The 16367-nt window shown below is 47.1% G+C and overlaps 1 protein-coding gene across 1 annotated transcript in view; it reads left to right on the top strand.

Moving 5' to 3' along the window:
• Positions 1 to 16128, top strand: part of PRKCH (protein kinase C eta) — a 125574-nt gene extending 109446 nt beyond the window's left edge. The window contains exons 13-14 of the mRNA XM_068398080.1: positions 13604 to 13747; positions 15171 to 16128. Coding sequence (XP_068254181.1) covers positions 13604 to 13747; positions 15171 to 15317 — 291 coding nt within the window. The 3' untranslated portion in view covers positions 15318 to 16128. The remainder of the gene's footprint in view (positions 1 to 13603; positions 13748 to 15170) is intronic.
• Positions 16129 to 16367: the final 239 nt, after the last annotated feature.

The raw sequence follows: 16367 nt of genomic DNA, 5'->3' as shown, positions 1-16367 counted from the left end.
TCCATAGCCCTACCTGAATGCAGTCACAAGGAGTTTATGCCAAAGGAGCTATTACATCTCTGTCTGTAAAAGAAATTACTTCAAATACTCTTTGCCATCAGCTGACAGAGTAATCACCAGTGTCTGGTGATGAAGAGACTGTGAAAGAGAAACTTAGTGAGCAGAGAGCAGAAACTACTGCACCGTATCTTTTACGGTGAGAGTGCAGCTGGAGTTTGCTTTGATACAGTGTGTCAATGTTCTGAATTTGTAAATTGTCACTAGCAAAAAGTGCTTGAGCAAAGCGGGTGGTGTTCCAGGCAGCCGCAGGCTTTGGGATTCAGCTGAGCGAACCGCAACATGAAATACAATCCTCTCGTTTCCCATAAGCGGGGTGGTATTTTGGCAGCGTGTTTCACTCGCTTCTTGTATGACTTTCTCAAATGCAATCCAGTCACACTGTCTTGCTAACAGTCAGGCTGAGTTGAAGGGGAGAATGAAGGGACACAGTGAAAATCGGGTCTCAGAAGTCAGTGGTGTAATGAGAAGCAAATTCACAGAGAAAGCTGCAGGGATTTTCCTTTCCAAGTCTGTTTTCAGAAAAGAACAGAAGGACTAAGCCTATTGAGTTGCTCCACGGACTGATGGTCTGAAGTAGCAACGGTTGGCCCAAAGGCTTGGAAACTTGGATGAGTATTTGCAGCCTAGATGTTTTCACTCTGAGAGCCAGGTAACAGCAGGGACTGGAAAGCAGCATCTCCCCAGGGAAGTGTTCACATTGCTCTGCCTTCTGCACCCTGGACTTCTGAACTCCTGTCACAGCTGAGTCTGCTGAAGCCGAGGGTGTCTCTTGGCGTTTGTGTGCCAACCTGCAGTCTCCACGTGAGCTCTGAAACACTTCTGGCCTAGCTGAAATGCTCCTTCCAAAAGTGAGGCTTGGGCAGCCTTGCCTGTAGCTGGATATTTTGGGGACACAAATGAGACTAAAGCCTGTTCTCCCTCCAGCTGATAAAAAACATGCATTTTGAAGAACACTCTACTAGAGTTAAGAGACTGGGCAAAAATGGTTATGTCCCCTTCCAAGTGGTTTTCGTGTGAAAAATAAACACCAAGCAAGAAAAGAGGAAGGCACAGAGGAAATTGGCTGTGGTTTTAGCAGCCTGCACTCCTGCCCAGCGCAGGTGGAACAGCACAGGGGTACTCAAATGCCGGTGGATTAGTGCGAAGGGTGAGAGGGGCTGAAAGATGAGGGAGCTCAGCTGAGAGCAAACATGACCCGTATTTTGGAAAAAAATGACCTCAGCAATACAGTGCCAAAGGTGCAAAAGAAAAACTTGAAGCTGATCTGTTTTTCTCGAGAACAGTAGCCTGGAAGTGACGCTGACTCAGAAGGCCAGTACTCTGGTTTGGTGAACTCTGACGCTTCATGTCACTGAGTTCACTTCCCCCTCCGGATACCCCACACTCTCTGCACCCTAACACCACCACTAAAGTATTAACACGCACACCACCACCGCCTCCCATCCTCTTTTAGACTTTGCTTTTGCAGACTTGCTTAAAATCTGCCACGTTCACATCAAGGGGCTGTTGTGTCTGGGAATTAGTGCTTCAGCTGCAGCAATACTGATGCTCTGTGGGTCAGCAGGAGCCAGGTCCTGCTCTGATGACCTGTGCTTTATGGACTTATTTTTGGCTGTCGGAGCACAAGGTGGGGGCATTGGGATTTCCTTCCTGGCTTCTGTCAGCAGCCAGGAGGGAGCTTGCATGGCTCTCAGGAGCAGCCAGAGGGGGAATGGTTAAATGTGCCACAGTTTATATCCCCTTTGCCTCCATACAGCTTTGAAGCTTGATCAAGAAGTCAAAAAAGCCGTGATCTAGAAAGGAAAAGCCTCTTCTCCCTTTCCTATGAGCCCAAGTCACAGAATGAAACCTAGAAATTAGGGCTTTTCAGTTAGTTCCTTAGGTTTTTTGGCTTGTTTGTACAGCTAGAACACACAGTGGTATTGAATACTGAGGGCTCACTGGCAGTGTCACTTATCCCCATTTGCTAGGAGGCAGCACATATGGGGTTTTCTGGAGAGCAAGAAAAGGGCTCAGGAATGTTGCAGTGCAGACGGCAACCAGCCACTTCATCTTCGGCGGGAGGGAGGTATGGGGGCCCTTCCACAACAGCTTGGCCAGTTTTCATCCTGTTACTTAAAAAAGCCACTCACAACTTTCTGTGGAAGTTTGTCATTCCTTTGCTGCCCAGAAGAGTGAATATGAGGCCGCCTTAGGTCCCTCAGTCACTTGGGTAACCATAAGGCACAAGAGACTTCCCCACAAGGTACTATAATGAGTAGTGTTTTGCTGCACCAGCAATTTCTGTCGAGTTAATGGGGGGAAGCCTGTGGATATTATTTCATAATGTGTCCCAATTCTACCTTAAAACAAGAGGTTAAGTTAGAAGGCACTGATAGTAAATTGTAGAAATGCTTTGTGTATCCATATGCATATATAGAAATAAGTTAGGTGGCAGCTGGGAAAGTGTGTGTGCGTGTATGTGTATGTTAGGGTTTTCTTCTTCCCTAAATTTGCAGATGATACTAGATGAGGAAAAACTAAATCTGAAGGGTACCCTCCTCTGCCTTTCCTTCTGGTGAAAACAAGCCCATAGTTTCTCAGGAATCCCAAGTGATGGCTCCTAATGAGAGATAAATTTGATTATTATGATTGTGTTGGGGTTTGGGTGTTTATTTCTTGCCATTCCAAAGAAATTCTGAGGAACTTCTAATATCCTGCATGGTCAGAGCACAGGGCAGTCTAGTCTGGCTGGATGCAGGGTAACACCTCCAGCAGAGCCCTGGGAGACTCGGGCTGTGCTGCATGCACTTACTGTAAAGGGCTGAGGAGAAGGAAGGTTGGAGAGATACAGAAAAGAAATTTCCCTGGGGTACTCTACCCCCTCCCTGGCAGTGTTCAAGGCCGGGTTGGATGGGGCTTTGAGCAACCTGGTCTGGTGGAAGGTGTCCCTGCCCTTCCAACCCAAACCATTCTGTGATTCTACTCCACCTGGGCCCAGCTGAAGGAGAGAAAGCAAAGTGAACACTGAGCTGTGCTGTGAGAGGAGTAAACTGCCCATCCTAAGGGGATGCCACCATGATTGCCCAAACCCTTGCTGAGGACTCCTTTTGTGTGTGTCATGGCTTATTTTCAGAAAGGCTTTTTGGATGGTGAGTGCTCCATGCTGAACCAAACTGGCCCCACTGCTGTAAGCAACTTGAAAATGCCATTACTGAGGAGAGAAGGCAGAGGCCAGGGTTTTCACAGCACAAAGACTTAGAGGCAGATTTTTAATGTAATTGAAGTGAACAGTCTACTGTGACAAAGGAATGGAGGGGAAAGGGCTGGTTTCAGGCTGCCAGCAAGGACGTCTAAGTTCAGGAGAGACATGGATGGTCCAAGCTGCCTACTTGCTGCAGTTGCTCACCCCTAACATCTGCACGGAGGGGAAGGTCTTCTGAACTTTGGAGACGTTTATTCTCTTCATACGCTGCAGTTGCTCAGGGTCCAACGCCGCTGGGTACTGGGAGGTCAGAACTACCTGTCATCAGCTATGTACCATGGTGGGTGTCTGCATCCTCCCTGCACGCCGCAGCAAGCAACGCATGACTCAGAGTACCTGGGCTGTGCTTTGCTTGGCACATCCAAGTGCAATGCGTAGGTGCTTCCTGCTGCCTTTGTGCCTCGCCTTTTCCCTACGTCCTGGGCGGTCAGTTTGGCCACTGTGTGAGCTAGACCAAACCCCCCAGTTTGTGCTCCCCAGGCCTCTCCTGAACACTTACAAGGTGTGAAACGAGGCAGCCAGGTGCTGATGGTGCAAGGTTGCCTACGTTTCCTTTACATCACTCTGCACGAGGCGTATGTGTCTCCTTTGCACTTGCGCCCTGCAGGTCCAGGCCAGGTTCTTTCTTTCCAACAGACAGAAAAAGGCAGATAATCTGTTTCATGTGCAGTGCTGGAATAGCCAGAATGGACTTGTTTCTGAATGAACCAGATGCTGGGAGTATTTTTTAGACAAAGATTAAAAGGAAAAGGAACAACACAATGGTGGCCCACTGAAATCAAAGAGGGAACTAGATGAGCTCATTGCTTTATCCTCAGAGCTGAGTAGCCTGCTAACAAAGGCAGATATTAAAAATGCCTTCAAATATGCCAATAAATTATTACCCTTGGCATCTCTTCAGAGTTGGCAGGCTCCATAAATCCTCTTGCACAGTTTGATTAAGCTTTGGCTGTCAGAGTCAGGCCAATGTTTGAATCTCTCTGTGAAACTCTATGCTGGATCTGTGTAAACTTTTTTTTCCCCCTTTATTTTGTATTTTAGAAATGCTTTCATCTTGCATTTCCTGGTTGGCTCCAGAGCCTCTGCAGCAAAAGCAGGACTCCAGAGCCTGTCGTTTCCCAGCTGGGAAGGAGTTCTGCAGTTTTAAATGATCTCTTGTCTAGACCATTTTTGCCATAAACACACACAGTGGTGAAGTGACAAGGCTGTGCTCCACCACAGGTCGCCGCCTTACCTCTTTTGCCTGAGTGTGCATATCCGTCTCTGTATCATGCTGTCTCTTACTCTTTGCTTCCTAATTCTCAAACAGCAAACAGCTTTCCCCAGTGATTTTAATTTCTTCTGTCGATCGATCACACCCCTCTCTGATGTGCTGCTCTTCCCCACAGTAATAGTCCCATGCTTCTGAATAATTCACTGTGAAAGAAAACTAAAGCCATCTCTATATAGCTTGCCAAGGCCAAATTCATCTTGAAGTAGTCATTAGGTCTTTTACCTTTCCCTTTCCAACAGGCTGAAATTAGCTCCTTGTTTAAGTTCCCAGCGTGCAGGCTCAGATTTGCTTCATAACAAAAGCTCCTCACCCAGCCTGTTGTAATGGCCAGGTGTGCCTCATCCTCCTCTTTCCTGCCAGAGGTGGGGGAAAAAAGTGAAGGAACATTCATTGTGCCGACTTTGTCTTCCCCCTCTTCTTTTTCTGCCTTCTCCTAGGTGCTCGGGAAGAAGCAATTCCCGTGGCTGAGCCTAAGACTTGTGGCCTGGGCTCCCTTCTCAGCTCTGCCACGGTCAAACAGTACAATTCTAGACCCTCAAAGGTGGTTTGGTGAAGTCCATTAAAATCTAATCTTAGGGAAGGCCCAGGGATTCCCTTGAGAACCTGGGTCCGACCTGGAGATGGGAATGATCGCTGAATGATGGGACCAGCCGAGGGGGCCAGTCCATCCATCTGGGAGGTCTCAGCACCGCTACAGGGGTGACAAATCTCCATCTGTCCGAGCCATTCAGGGCTGTAGGTCTTACTCATCCTTCCAGCTTTGACCTTGCTGACCTGCTGTGTCTTTTCAGGAACTTTAAAATTAAAAGCATCAAACTATAACCAAGATCACAGAAAAGGCTCCTTTGAAGTATGATTTTTTTTTCCTAATTGTCCTTTACAGGTTTGTCTGGGGCACTTTAGTCCCCTTTGTACTTGACCTGATGTAAATAGGCCACCCAGGGTTGCGTAACAGATTCCTGGTTCCTTTTGACAAGACTATCAGAAAAGAATTAATTGTTTTCCCCTGCAACCTTAGGGAGATTTTACCACTGCTTAAAACGAGAGTGGGATCATGCCCCTAGTCTGTTAGTAAGTGTGGTGCTCATTCTCCCTCCCCGTTTGTGTTACTCTGATTGATGTGTTGATTTAGTAATTGAACTGCACATCCCCATGTTGTACCTATAGTCCAATTGGGTTGGTTTAAAAACAGCAGCCGGGGTTTGATGCTGTCTGAGCAGCCCATGCAGCCGGGGACCCACGTGGGAACTGGCATTGACTCCTCAGTTCTGAAAACAAAGATTTCTGGAGTGACATCTTGACCAAAACCTGTGTTAAATATTCCATATGTCTAATGACTAAAGGTAATTTCTGTTTATTATTATTTATTACAGGAGTACCAAAGGCAGAAGTGTCAAAACTCACTAGCTATCATCAGGGGCCAATATGTATTTGATACTTGTGGCCTTTTAATTCTGCATTAGTGTTGATGAGTTATTTCTTGATGAGTGGGGAGCAGCAGGGAAACAGGTAGATTTCAGCACAGCAAGGAAGTTTGTAGCTATTCAGATAACATTTAATTTCCATATTTTGGGCCAAGTTCTCTCCTGGTGATAGTCAGCAAAGTTACATCGGTTTATGCTGCCAGGAGATTTGGAGCCAGATGTGTCTATCCCACATGTGAGTTGCTCTGCCTGTCTCTGTTTGTTTTACTAGTCTCTCTTGCTCACCACTGTTTGCAATAGAGTTAATCCTTCTTGTTCCCTCAAGCTTTGACTGGGCTGCATCGAGCAGCCATTTCTGCACTAGGGGAAAGCAAGATCAAATTTATCTGCTTAATATCCACTGCACTGACATTTTGTCCTTCTTGCCTGCGGCTGGTGCATTAAACATGTGACTGCTGTCATGCTTAGCGTTACAGCCTTCTGGCTTTTAGGAGCAGGGTTGAAGACTGGTTTTTACCTCCCTTCCCATTCCTTTTTTATCTGGAAAAGGAAATAACTGAGATCTCACACTTTCTCTCTTCCTCCCCTGCCTCCTTAAAATGCTTTCAGGGCAGTCTTGTACTTCTGAGCCCTGGCACTCGCTGGACCTTCTCTGCACGGAAGGATTTCACCTGCTCACAGTTTTCTGTAGCCAGGAGCCCAGCATGAGGGTAGAAACACCCTGTGCATGCGTGGGTCGTATTCTGGCTCAGCACCATGATGAATTGCACTGGTATGTATCAGGGCTTTTAGCAATTGATCCTGCTGTGTGTAGGTTAGGAAGCCGAAATGCCACGTGGCCTCTAATGGCTGCAGTCAAAGCAAATCCACAGTGTAAAACAGAGGCAGCACTTGAGAGCGCTACAATGACCCCAAGTCCTATTCTCAGCAGCACAATCCTCACTGAAGGTCACTAGGACTCAGGCTCCCAAGCACCTGGCTCACACCCAGAGCTGAATCCGTGCAGTTTAAATTATCAGGCACCAGCTGAGCTGCTGTACGTACAAGGACTTCCATGGGAGAGCTCTCCGACCACCCTGCTCCCAGGGCCAAGGAGCTTCAGCCTGTCATTTTGTGAAATCAGGCTGTGCTGCCTCCCTCGCTCCCCGTAACCCACTTGTGTGTGTGAGCCCTGGATTGCTCTTGTGTGGGGAAGATAGAAATGCTTGCGAGCATCGCTCTGGCAGGACTGTGATGGAGGGTGATGGGAGCCTCGCCCAAGAGAGCAAAAGATAAGACTGGCTCAAAAGAACAGCTTTTTATTTAAAAAAAAAAAAAAAGAAAGAAGGAAAAAAAAAAGCCTCCTGGATTCCAATCATTAAAAATAATACAGACATTAACAGACGGAGCCATAGAGCTCTTTATTCCCCTTTGTTTAGGGGCGGATGAAGGCTAATGAAACCCCAGGCTGCGGGTTTGTTTGCCTTACATAATAGGCGGCCAAACTGTTTTCGGCAACTGCAGCATTCAGTGGAGAGATTCATGGAGGGAAGCCTTAATTAGAGTAATTGCTCTATTTATATAACGATTCCCTTTTGTCTGAGATCAAATAGATCTTTGAGAAATCTTATTTCCTTTTGAGTTAATTTCTGCCCTGTTAGTTCAGCTCATGAATCTTAATGAAGACGAGTGCGTTGGGTATCTCCCCATCTCCCCGCTCTCTCTCATTACTAGAGGGGAGACTGTAGGGCGTTAATCTTCTGTGCTGCTGCTGCTTTTCTCTTTTGTAGCAACATGGGAGAAACACCAAGGGGCAGGAAATGTTAATATCGTGAACAGGGAAATCCTTTCCTTGGACGGAAGGGGTTGGGGTTGACTATTGCATTGGCACAGTCCTGGAAGCTGTGATGGAGAGGAGGTGGAACTGAGGGTCTGCCATCGTATTTGCGATGGGCTGCCCTTGAGCTCCTGGTGAAATAAAGTGACGAATTTCTCTGGGCCTCTGTTCCCTGCCTGTAAGATGGGGGAGGGCCTGCATCTCTGCCATGTGCTTGCATTTGAAAGATGCAAGCTTGCTTGGGGGCATGGGCTTTCTCTTACAAGGTAAATGCGCCCTGCCCAGGATGAGCCCTGATGGGAGCTGGTGCGTCTAAGACTTTCTTTAATACAAGAAATAACGATTTCTTCCTTGTCCAGATGGCTGTCAATGTGAAGGGAATGGCTGAGCAGAAAGTTGTGTTCCCCTTTCTGAAGTGCATTGCTTCTGTGAAGGGATCTGGGCTTGTTAGTGTTTTCCTAGAATGTGACACAGTTTCACGTAATCTAGTCGCTGTGATATTACTCATGAAATTAATTATCCTGATGCAAACGGTGCATACATGAGTTACGTAAAAACCTATCAGGGATTCCAGTATTGAGAAAGGGAACTTGTAAAGTCAAGGAAATTAATGCTTGGAAACATCTGTTTGTGCAAACATCCCTTCACCAACTTCCAGGCCGTTAGACTAATTTGCAAGCTCAGCCTCTTGAGACAGAAGTTGCAACGTTACATGTGAACAGCACCGGAGAAGCCCAGTACAGCCTTGCCCAGCAGGCTGGGAGACCTGGGGCCCTTGCCAGCATGGTCCAAGCCACGTAGTGGGTGAAGGGTAGGACTGGCGTGGGTCCCTGCTCTCTCTCACCGGCTCGTGGGCTGAGCTGACGCAGATTTTTCCTAATGGTTGGCACTGCTATGACTGCATTTTTTCCTTGTAACTTCACGGGCCCTCTGTGGACCAATCTCCAGTTTTTAATTTCTTGTCATGGCTTGCTGCGTTTTCTTTCAGTAAATGTTTGCAAATGATTTCATGAAGTCATGTTTTTGGCTCATTCCAGCTGCTGGTTTTGGCTGCAATGCTGCTGAGAGGGTTAGCTGAGGTCAGCGAGAGCCTCGCTCGTGTTTGCTGCTCGGCAGACTGGTGTAACCCAAAGGGTCCCTGCCTGAGGATGCTCCCAAGGGGCTCTTTACACTGGGAATGGGATAATTCCCCATGGTTGGATGTGATCACAGAGTGAGGGCTTGGTGGCTTGGTTCAAGTTTAAGACTGATAGTCTTGCTGTTGGTTTTCCTGGGAGGCATCTTGGATTTGGGTGATTACATGTTTCTTTTTGCTCAGGAACATCTCTGGTTTGCCTTGTTGTTGTTACTGTTGATTTTTTTTCTGTGTTTCTTCACTGGGCTCTGTGTGCCAGAGGTTGAGATTCATGCTGGATTCTGGATTATCATGCAAAATTAGAGATACTCAATAAACATTAGGAGATGACATTTTGCCACAAAAAACTTTCTGCTGAACATCTTCTCTCATCCCCTGCAAAAACATTGGGGGGTTGTACTTGGAAGGACATTTAGGGCTGTCCAGCTTGTGAAGCAAGAGTCCAACTCTGGCCTTCCCATGGAAGCCAGGAACAGCCAACACTTTGTAAGACATTTTCCATCTGTTTGTCAATGCGGCCGAAGGGATCAGGTGAAAGATCATCTGCCCTTCTGAAAACCTTTCCCCTGCGCAGCCTTCACGTGTGCAGAGCACAGCATCTGGGTGTTCTGGGCACGCAGCTTTACCCCTTCTGCTGCTGTTTGGTTCAGAAGTGCTTCTTACATGGTCAGAAACATGGGTATGGGCTCCAGATGCTTATTTCAGAGATGAAGGCTGGACTTGTAATTCAGTTCCTCAGAAATCTCAAGTTCTTTGTTTGCTTTGCTAGATGTGCCATCAGATAGCAGAGGCAGGGGGAGACTGGCTGTCAGATGCCTACCCTGTTGCAGCAGAGAAATGACAGTACTGCCTAAGGCAGAGAGAGGGAAGGATTCATGGGCTTTTGAGACTTTGAGAGGTCATTATAATATTTTGGTTTTTTTCCTGACATACTGGACAACACAAACGAAAACTTCATCTTTGTCAGTGCATTAATTTCTGGTGAATTCAACTAGTGTTTGAGAGGGTTTGTTATTCATTTTGGTGGAAACTGGCTTCAAAAATTTCATCCTTTAATTTTATGTACCTCTTACAGTAAGGCAGGTACTCTGTTCCAGTGCAAAGCATCAGTGTCGTCTCTGTTGGAGTCATGGTCTGCCCACCTGCTTTTCAGCCCAGTTCTCAAATACAGACTGGAGCCGCTTCCCAGAGAAAACACCTCACCTTCACCAGGCTGTGATGGACCAGCCGTTTCCAAAATTCACGAGGAGGTTTTACATAAAGGAAGAGCAGCAATGGCCAAACCCTCATTTTCTGTTGCAGCCCTTGGGTGTGGAGGCATGTGTACATCCACAGGCCGAGTAACTGGCATGGGTGCTGCGGCTCCCCAGAATACAGGAATATCTCTCACGTACTACATGATGATTGCTTAAAGAAAACATTTTCAGTGCTGGTTCCCACGCACAGATGCAATTGAGAGGTCTCAGCACAGTGTACAATATGTTTATCAGGGATGTAAGTTAACAATGAGAGACCGACCGTCCTTTGAAATGATATCCCACCCTTTTCTTGAAGCAGATCAGTATGAGTTTGACTGTCATGAAAGGGAGGCCTCTCCATGCTGCGTTGATACTCTTTCTACTCTAAAATTTATGACATATTCACTTCCATGACTTATATTCATTTTCAAGGTCCTGCTAGCCTGTGTTAGGGGGTTGCAGTATCTGGGAAACAAGCTTAGAGAAACCTATCCAAAGTGGTTTATGGTGCTAGTGGATCACTCCAGGCCTTGGTACCCTTGTGCTTCAAAGCTCTGTTTTTCCAGAGCACGAGAGGCAGCAGCGCTGGGCTCGTGCCTGACAGCTGAGGAAGGTGCTGTTTGATGGGGTGTCCCATAGGTCAGCTCACTCCTGTCAGAGGCAAGGATTAATTCAGAGGGGTTTTGTGGCAGCCTGGCATTGCTCTCAGCAGCCAGATTGGGGATGTGTTCCAGCAGTGGGTGAATTTGAAGCCTTCGCTCTCCTCCTGCCCCCTTTGAGCACCCAACATGGGGTAGATGATACCTAGAGTTACCCAACTGAGGTTTCTCAATCTGTGGGTCCAATGCACAAATCAGAGCTGGCCGGTCAAATTTGAACAGTCATTTTGTTTTGAATGTTGTGTCTTGCTTTTTCAGAGCTCAAAACAGCCCACCTCAAGGGATGGCCCTTGGCTAATCCTCATTGTCCCAACAAAAATGGTGTTTTAAGCAGCTAGGAATGCATTTACATTGGCTCTCAGTTTGTTACATCGGATGCGTTCGCTTGGTGCAATTTTGGCATCATGTGAAACAAGCAAATAGGAATGTAAACACACTTTTATATCCCAGGGCTCTGAACTGGTCTGGGAATGAGCAGTCCAGTTTAGGTTTTAGTCTTTTATGGTTGAGTATGAATGGGAACCCAAGCAAAGCATGTTACCAGCCGTTTTCATCTGCTTTCATGATTTTTTTTTTTCCGCCTCTAGATTTAGCAGAAGCTTCCTGGTGTAATGAAGGCGGCGGTAGGTCAAGAGCCAGGAGACATGGGACTTATTCCCAGCTCACCTTCTCTCCTCTTTGTCTTGTCTTTGGTCTGTTTTGGTCTATACCACTTCCAACACCAGCAAGCTCTGATCTTGTTTGAACTTTCTAGGTGTTCCAACAATGCAAATAAGAGGTGAAGTGCAGATATCCATCTGTGGGGACAAAGAAGCTGGGCAAGGAATTTGTAGAGAAAGACGGGGCTGCCAGGAGATTTCTGGCCTGTTTTGCAAACCAAAGGAGTTTAGTTTAAGACTTGCAAAGGCTTGTCTGAACCAGGTCTCTGAGAACGTTTGGCTTGACCCATTTCTGGTTTGGAAACCAAGCTGTTGTCTGGGGATCAGTATCCCACAGAAATTTTGGGGCAGAGTCTCTTGGGAAACAAATAGTGTTTGAGTTCTGCTGGTAGAAAGAGAAAAACAGGTTTGAAAGGTTTGAGGAGATGGAGAAGTCATGCTTGTCCTTGGGCCTGGCCATGGAAATGCTGCATAACCAAAGGCTGAAGAATCCAGAGAGCATGGGAAGACCCCAGCTGCAGAGAGCCATGTTGGCTTTGCTTGTGTAAGACTGCTCTTACAAATCTGGGTGCACTCAGCAGCACTTTCTACTGATGTTTTGGGGTGGGATGGTGGAAAATAGTTCTGTCGTAGAGAATCCCGTGGCAGCACGTGTCCTCGAAGGGCTCAGGAGGTCAGGCTGGAGCTGGGGTTTTTGTGCTAATGTCAGCAGAGTCTGGGGTCCTGCAAGGTCTCAGCTGCAGATGCCCCATCTGCTTCAGCTCTGAAGCCCCCTCAGGATGGGGTATTGGGGAGACTTCTAAAATAAATCTGGCAGTTGTCTTTCTTCTTCCTGTCTTCTTTCTAGGTAGGGAATGACTAGACCTTTTATCTGCTCATCCTAGGAGAATTTGTACCTTCTGAAAAGCTCCTACAGTCTGAATGAAGTTGGTCTCTCGCTGCACCTCCCCTGCTTTTCATTTCCCCATTGCTGAGATGCAGCAGACTTGGTCATTCCCAGCACAGTGACCGATTGTCTGGTTTGGCTGGTTCAGTTATTTGCTAAACATAATGCTCTTTCATCTTCAAGGAAATCATCTGGACACCTCCACCAGAGTGGAGCTTGCTTTATGCTGCTGTTTCAATAGGCAAATACAAGCGGCTATTTTCCCAGTTTAAACATAACCTGATTTCTCTAATGAATTAGAAATACTTGAGGGGAGGGGAAAGACTGGGTTTTACTGAATTTTTAAGAACTCTAATCCTAAATTAACAAGCCAACTAGCTCTTTTCCTGCCTGGGGAAAGGATTCACCCTCCTCCCCCAATATTTCCCTTCCCCTTAAGAAGTATCTGCAGCACTCACACGTCATCATTCTTGTCAGGACCCGAAGGGCACCCGCCAGGGCCCCCTCACACCGTGTGTGTGATGTACAGCTTTTCTCATTGCTCCCTGGCAAATCAGGGCACTTTGGCTGAGGTTTGAGATTTCTTTTCACTGGTAGCAGAGTAAAAACGTTACCAAAAGAAATCCTCTTTTAGAGTTTCACCATCGAGAGAGGAGACGGTCACCTGTCTGCTCTCATCTGCTCAGGGTTTGGGGGGCTCTGGAAGCCAGCGCCTTGCTCATTTTCCTCTGTTTCCTGAGATGGCAGGAAGGAAAGCGTAGGCTTCTGGCTGCGCTTCAGCAGGCTGAGGTTTAGGAAAAAGACACAGCTCCGGACTGACTCCAGTCCAAAGCCTGGCTGGCTGGTGAGCAGCGTTTGAGAGCGAGCTTGTATTCCTGAGAATTTAATACAGAAATAAATAATCACTAAAGCCACCGTGCAACATTTATAATGCTGCAAATGATGCAATTCAACTGTCTTTTCTTATAACAGTAACCAAGGATTTGACCAAAAGAAAAAGAACCAAGGAGAAATACACCCTGACTTCTTCCTCTAGAGAATGAGTCAAGTTCCTTGCATGCGGTTCCGGTACAATGAAATTGAGAAGTCTGGCCAGCAACCGGGTTCAACAGGAAAGCTGAGGACAAGCTTTTGTGCGACTGCTAATAGGTCCCTCTCCTGTGGCCCTGCCAGATGGAAGGAAACAAACAGCCCTTTTTTGTTTTGCAGTTCATGACGAAGAACCCCAACATGCGGCTGGGCAGCTCGGGGCTGGGCGGCGAGAGCGCGATCCTGCGGCACCCCTACTTCAAAGATCTGGACTGGGACCTGCTGAACCAGCGTCAGATGGAGCCACCGTTCAGGCCCCGAATTGTACGTGGGAAGGAGGATGGGGGGGAAGAGATCCTGGGTTTTTTTTTCTCTTCTGGGCTCTTTAAGCAGGTTTATTCCCGTGAGACAGGAAAGGAGGTGAAGGAAGGGCAACCTTGACATGAAAGCCCTGGCCCAGGAGCCAGGAGATGAGGTCTCTGGTCTTGGCTTGGCTGCTGGTTGGCCACCTGATGTTGTACAGGTCACTTTTCCTGGATTTTCGAAGGCATCTTAGCCAAAAGATGCAGGTTTGTAAACTGCAGCAGATTCGGCACCTAGCTACCCTCTGCCTTGCCCCAAATATACAACAGGGTAAGCAATGCTCCTTCTGACAGCTCCACCTGTCTCCTCACGACTGGGCTGTCTCTCTTTTGTCTCTCTCTCTGTCTGTACAGCACCCAGCCCAGTGTTCCCTGCTCAGACCACTGTCAGCTAAGTGGTTCAAATGGCAGACAGGCTGCAGAGGGGACAGTGTTACCCCTTTTCCCAGTGGTTCCACACAGCCCAAAGGATGGTCTCCATGGAGAGCCTTTCCAAGGTTGTCTCTGGGGCTTCCTTGTCTTTGAAATTGTTGCTTGGAGTGGCTTTGTCTCATGCTGTGGTCTCTCTGCAAACTCATAGTGTCAGTGGTCCTACTCCGTGAAGCTCACTGGGTACAGGATCAGGCACTCGGGGGAGCTGTGACAGCTCAAGATCAGGCTCTTGAGTTGTTTCTTGACCTGAATCAAAGGCTGAGGGAGCCTCCTTAGTCTCCCATGAGCTGGATCTGGGAACATTGGACTTCAGTGTCAATAAAACATCTTGTTCTGGATGCAGAAAAAACACACGCCTTGTCAAAATGTGCCACAAACCCCGTTTGTGTGTGTGCATTGTAAACAGTCCCACTCGGTGGTAAGGAATCCAGCACCTGGAGGCAAGCCATTTGTCTTCCCACAGTCCAGTAACTCGTTATTGTGCAAGTGTAATGGCTCGCGCATAGAGGAGTGTACACGTCCCCCCCCTGTACCCAGCGGAGATACTCTGCAGCTGAGGAGGGACTGTGTGGAGTCAGCTAATTGGAAACACGGCTGATAACTGCCCTGAATGGCTGGGTCTGGGCTGCCACTTGAGGAAAGGAACTGATTTATGTGCCCTGCCTTGCCATGTCCGGGCAGGTGACCTGTCAGGGTGGTGTCAGTTAAATCAGAGAGGGGTTTGCCTGTCTGAAGCCTGCAGAGGCTCTAAAAGGGTTTACACTGTAAGACGCTCTATGGGGCCACTCAGCTGCTCCCAGTCAAATCCCAGAAAAAGCTTTCAGTAAGCTCAGCCTGGGTTATGGAGGTGATGGTTTACTGCACTCAGGACTAGACTGAAGATGCAGAGCGAGGATCAAGCAGACGATAATGTATTTTTGACATCTCTTTCCTTTGTCTTTTCCTTTTCACAGAAATCCAAAGATGACGTGAGCAACTTTGATCCAGATTTTATAAAAGAGGAGTCCATTCTGACTCCCATCGAAGAAGGAATTCTTCCCATGATAAACCAAGATGAATTTAGAAACTTTTCATTCACAAGCCCAGAACTGCAGCAATAGTGCGGCTCTGGGGAAGGGCTGCTGAGAGGACTGGGGGGAAATAAAATGAAAATGAAGCTTACCAGAAATTTCATTCTCAAGGAGTAACAGTGCACTGACACGATACAGCAGCACCACTGTCAGCATTAGCTTAATGTGAAATTGAAACCTTCCTGTGTTTGTAGGATTTATGCAGCTCTTGGATCAAATATTGACAGAGGTGGAATAAACATGGAATTGTAAATAGCTGATGCAGACAGAGAATTGAATGCTGAGCTCATCGGCTCAGCCTGAATGTCACCACTTGCAGTGGATTCCAGGAGTCCGCGTGAGCATGAAACAAGCGTCTTGCAGCTCTGAGCCAAACGGAGTTGTTACAGTTCTGATTGTTTGCAAGACTATTTTGAGGTATCCCAGCACTGTCTGGCATTTTGGAGCTGAGATCCAACATCCCATGGCCTGACTGAACCAGATGTTCCTACTGACTTTACCTGTTTCTGCAGTATTTATTTCTTTCCGAAGGACAAACGGCTCTCTTTGCCACTGTTTGGGTTCCCATGTGAAATATTTCATTGTGCTGACTAGCAGAAGGAAAAAACGAAATGCCCTGTGCCCCACACGGATTCTTCCAAATCAAAGGGAAGTCATGTGCCTGTAGTGTTTTACTGTTTGTGCGATATGAAAAGTTTTAGTGTTTGCATTCTGTGAAATGCCTTTTTACATCACGCATCTTCAATGCTCCTTTCTTTGCCTCCCAGCTGTTTTCAACTGTAACGTAACTTGTAAAACCTTACCGTTTATTTAGGCCCATTCTATTTAATTATGCTATACAGAGCCCCTTTTGTGGGTTTAGTGCCTCATTAAAATTTTGATCCAAAGTGGTAGCGCTTAAATTATTTGTAGCATTATTGCGCTGGGAGACGCAGAGCCGGCAAACTGCTTGCAAGCAGAGTTGTTGAGCAACAGGTAACACAAAAGGACAACTTTCTCCCATGAGAACGATAAACCTTATCTGAGAAGCAGGGTGACTTGGTTTGGTTTGGATTTAAGGGCTTATTACTCACAGGGCAC

The sequence above is a fragment of the Nyctibius grandis genome, chromosome 4 (assembly GCF_013368605.1).
Source record: "Nyctibius grandis isolate bNycGra1 chromosome 4, bNycGra1.pri, whole genome shotgun sequence".
Taxonomy (NCBI): Eukaryota; Metazoa; Chordata; class Aves; order Nyctibiiformes; family Nyctibiidae; genus Nyctibius; species Nyctibius grandis.
The sequence above is the reverse complement of the archived record's forward strand: the minus strand, read 5'-3'. Positions and strand labels throughout refer to the sequence as shown.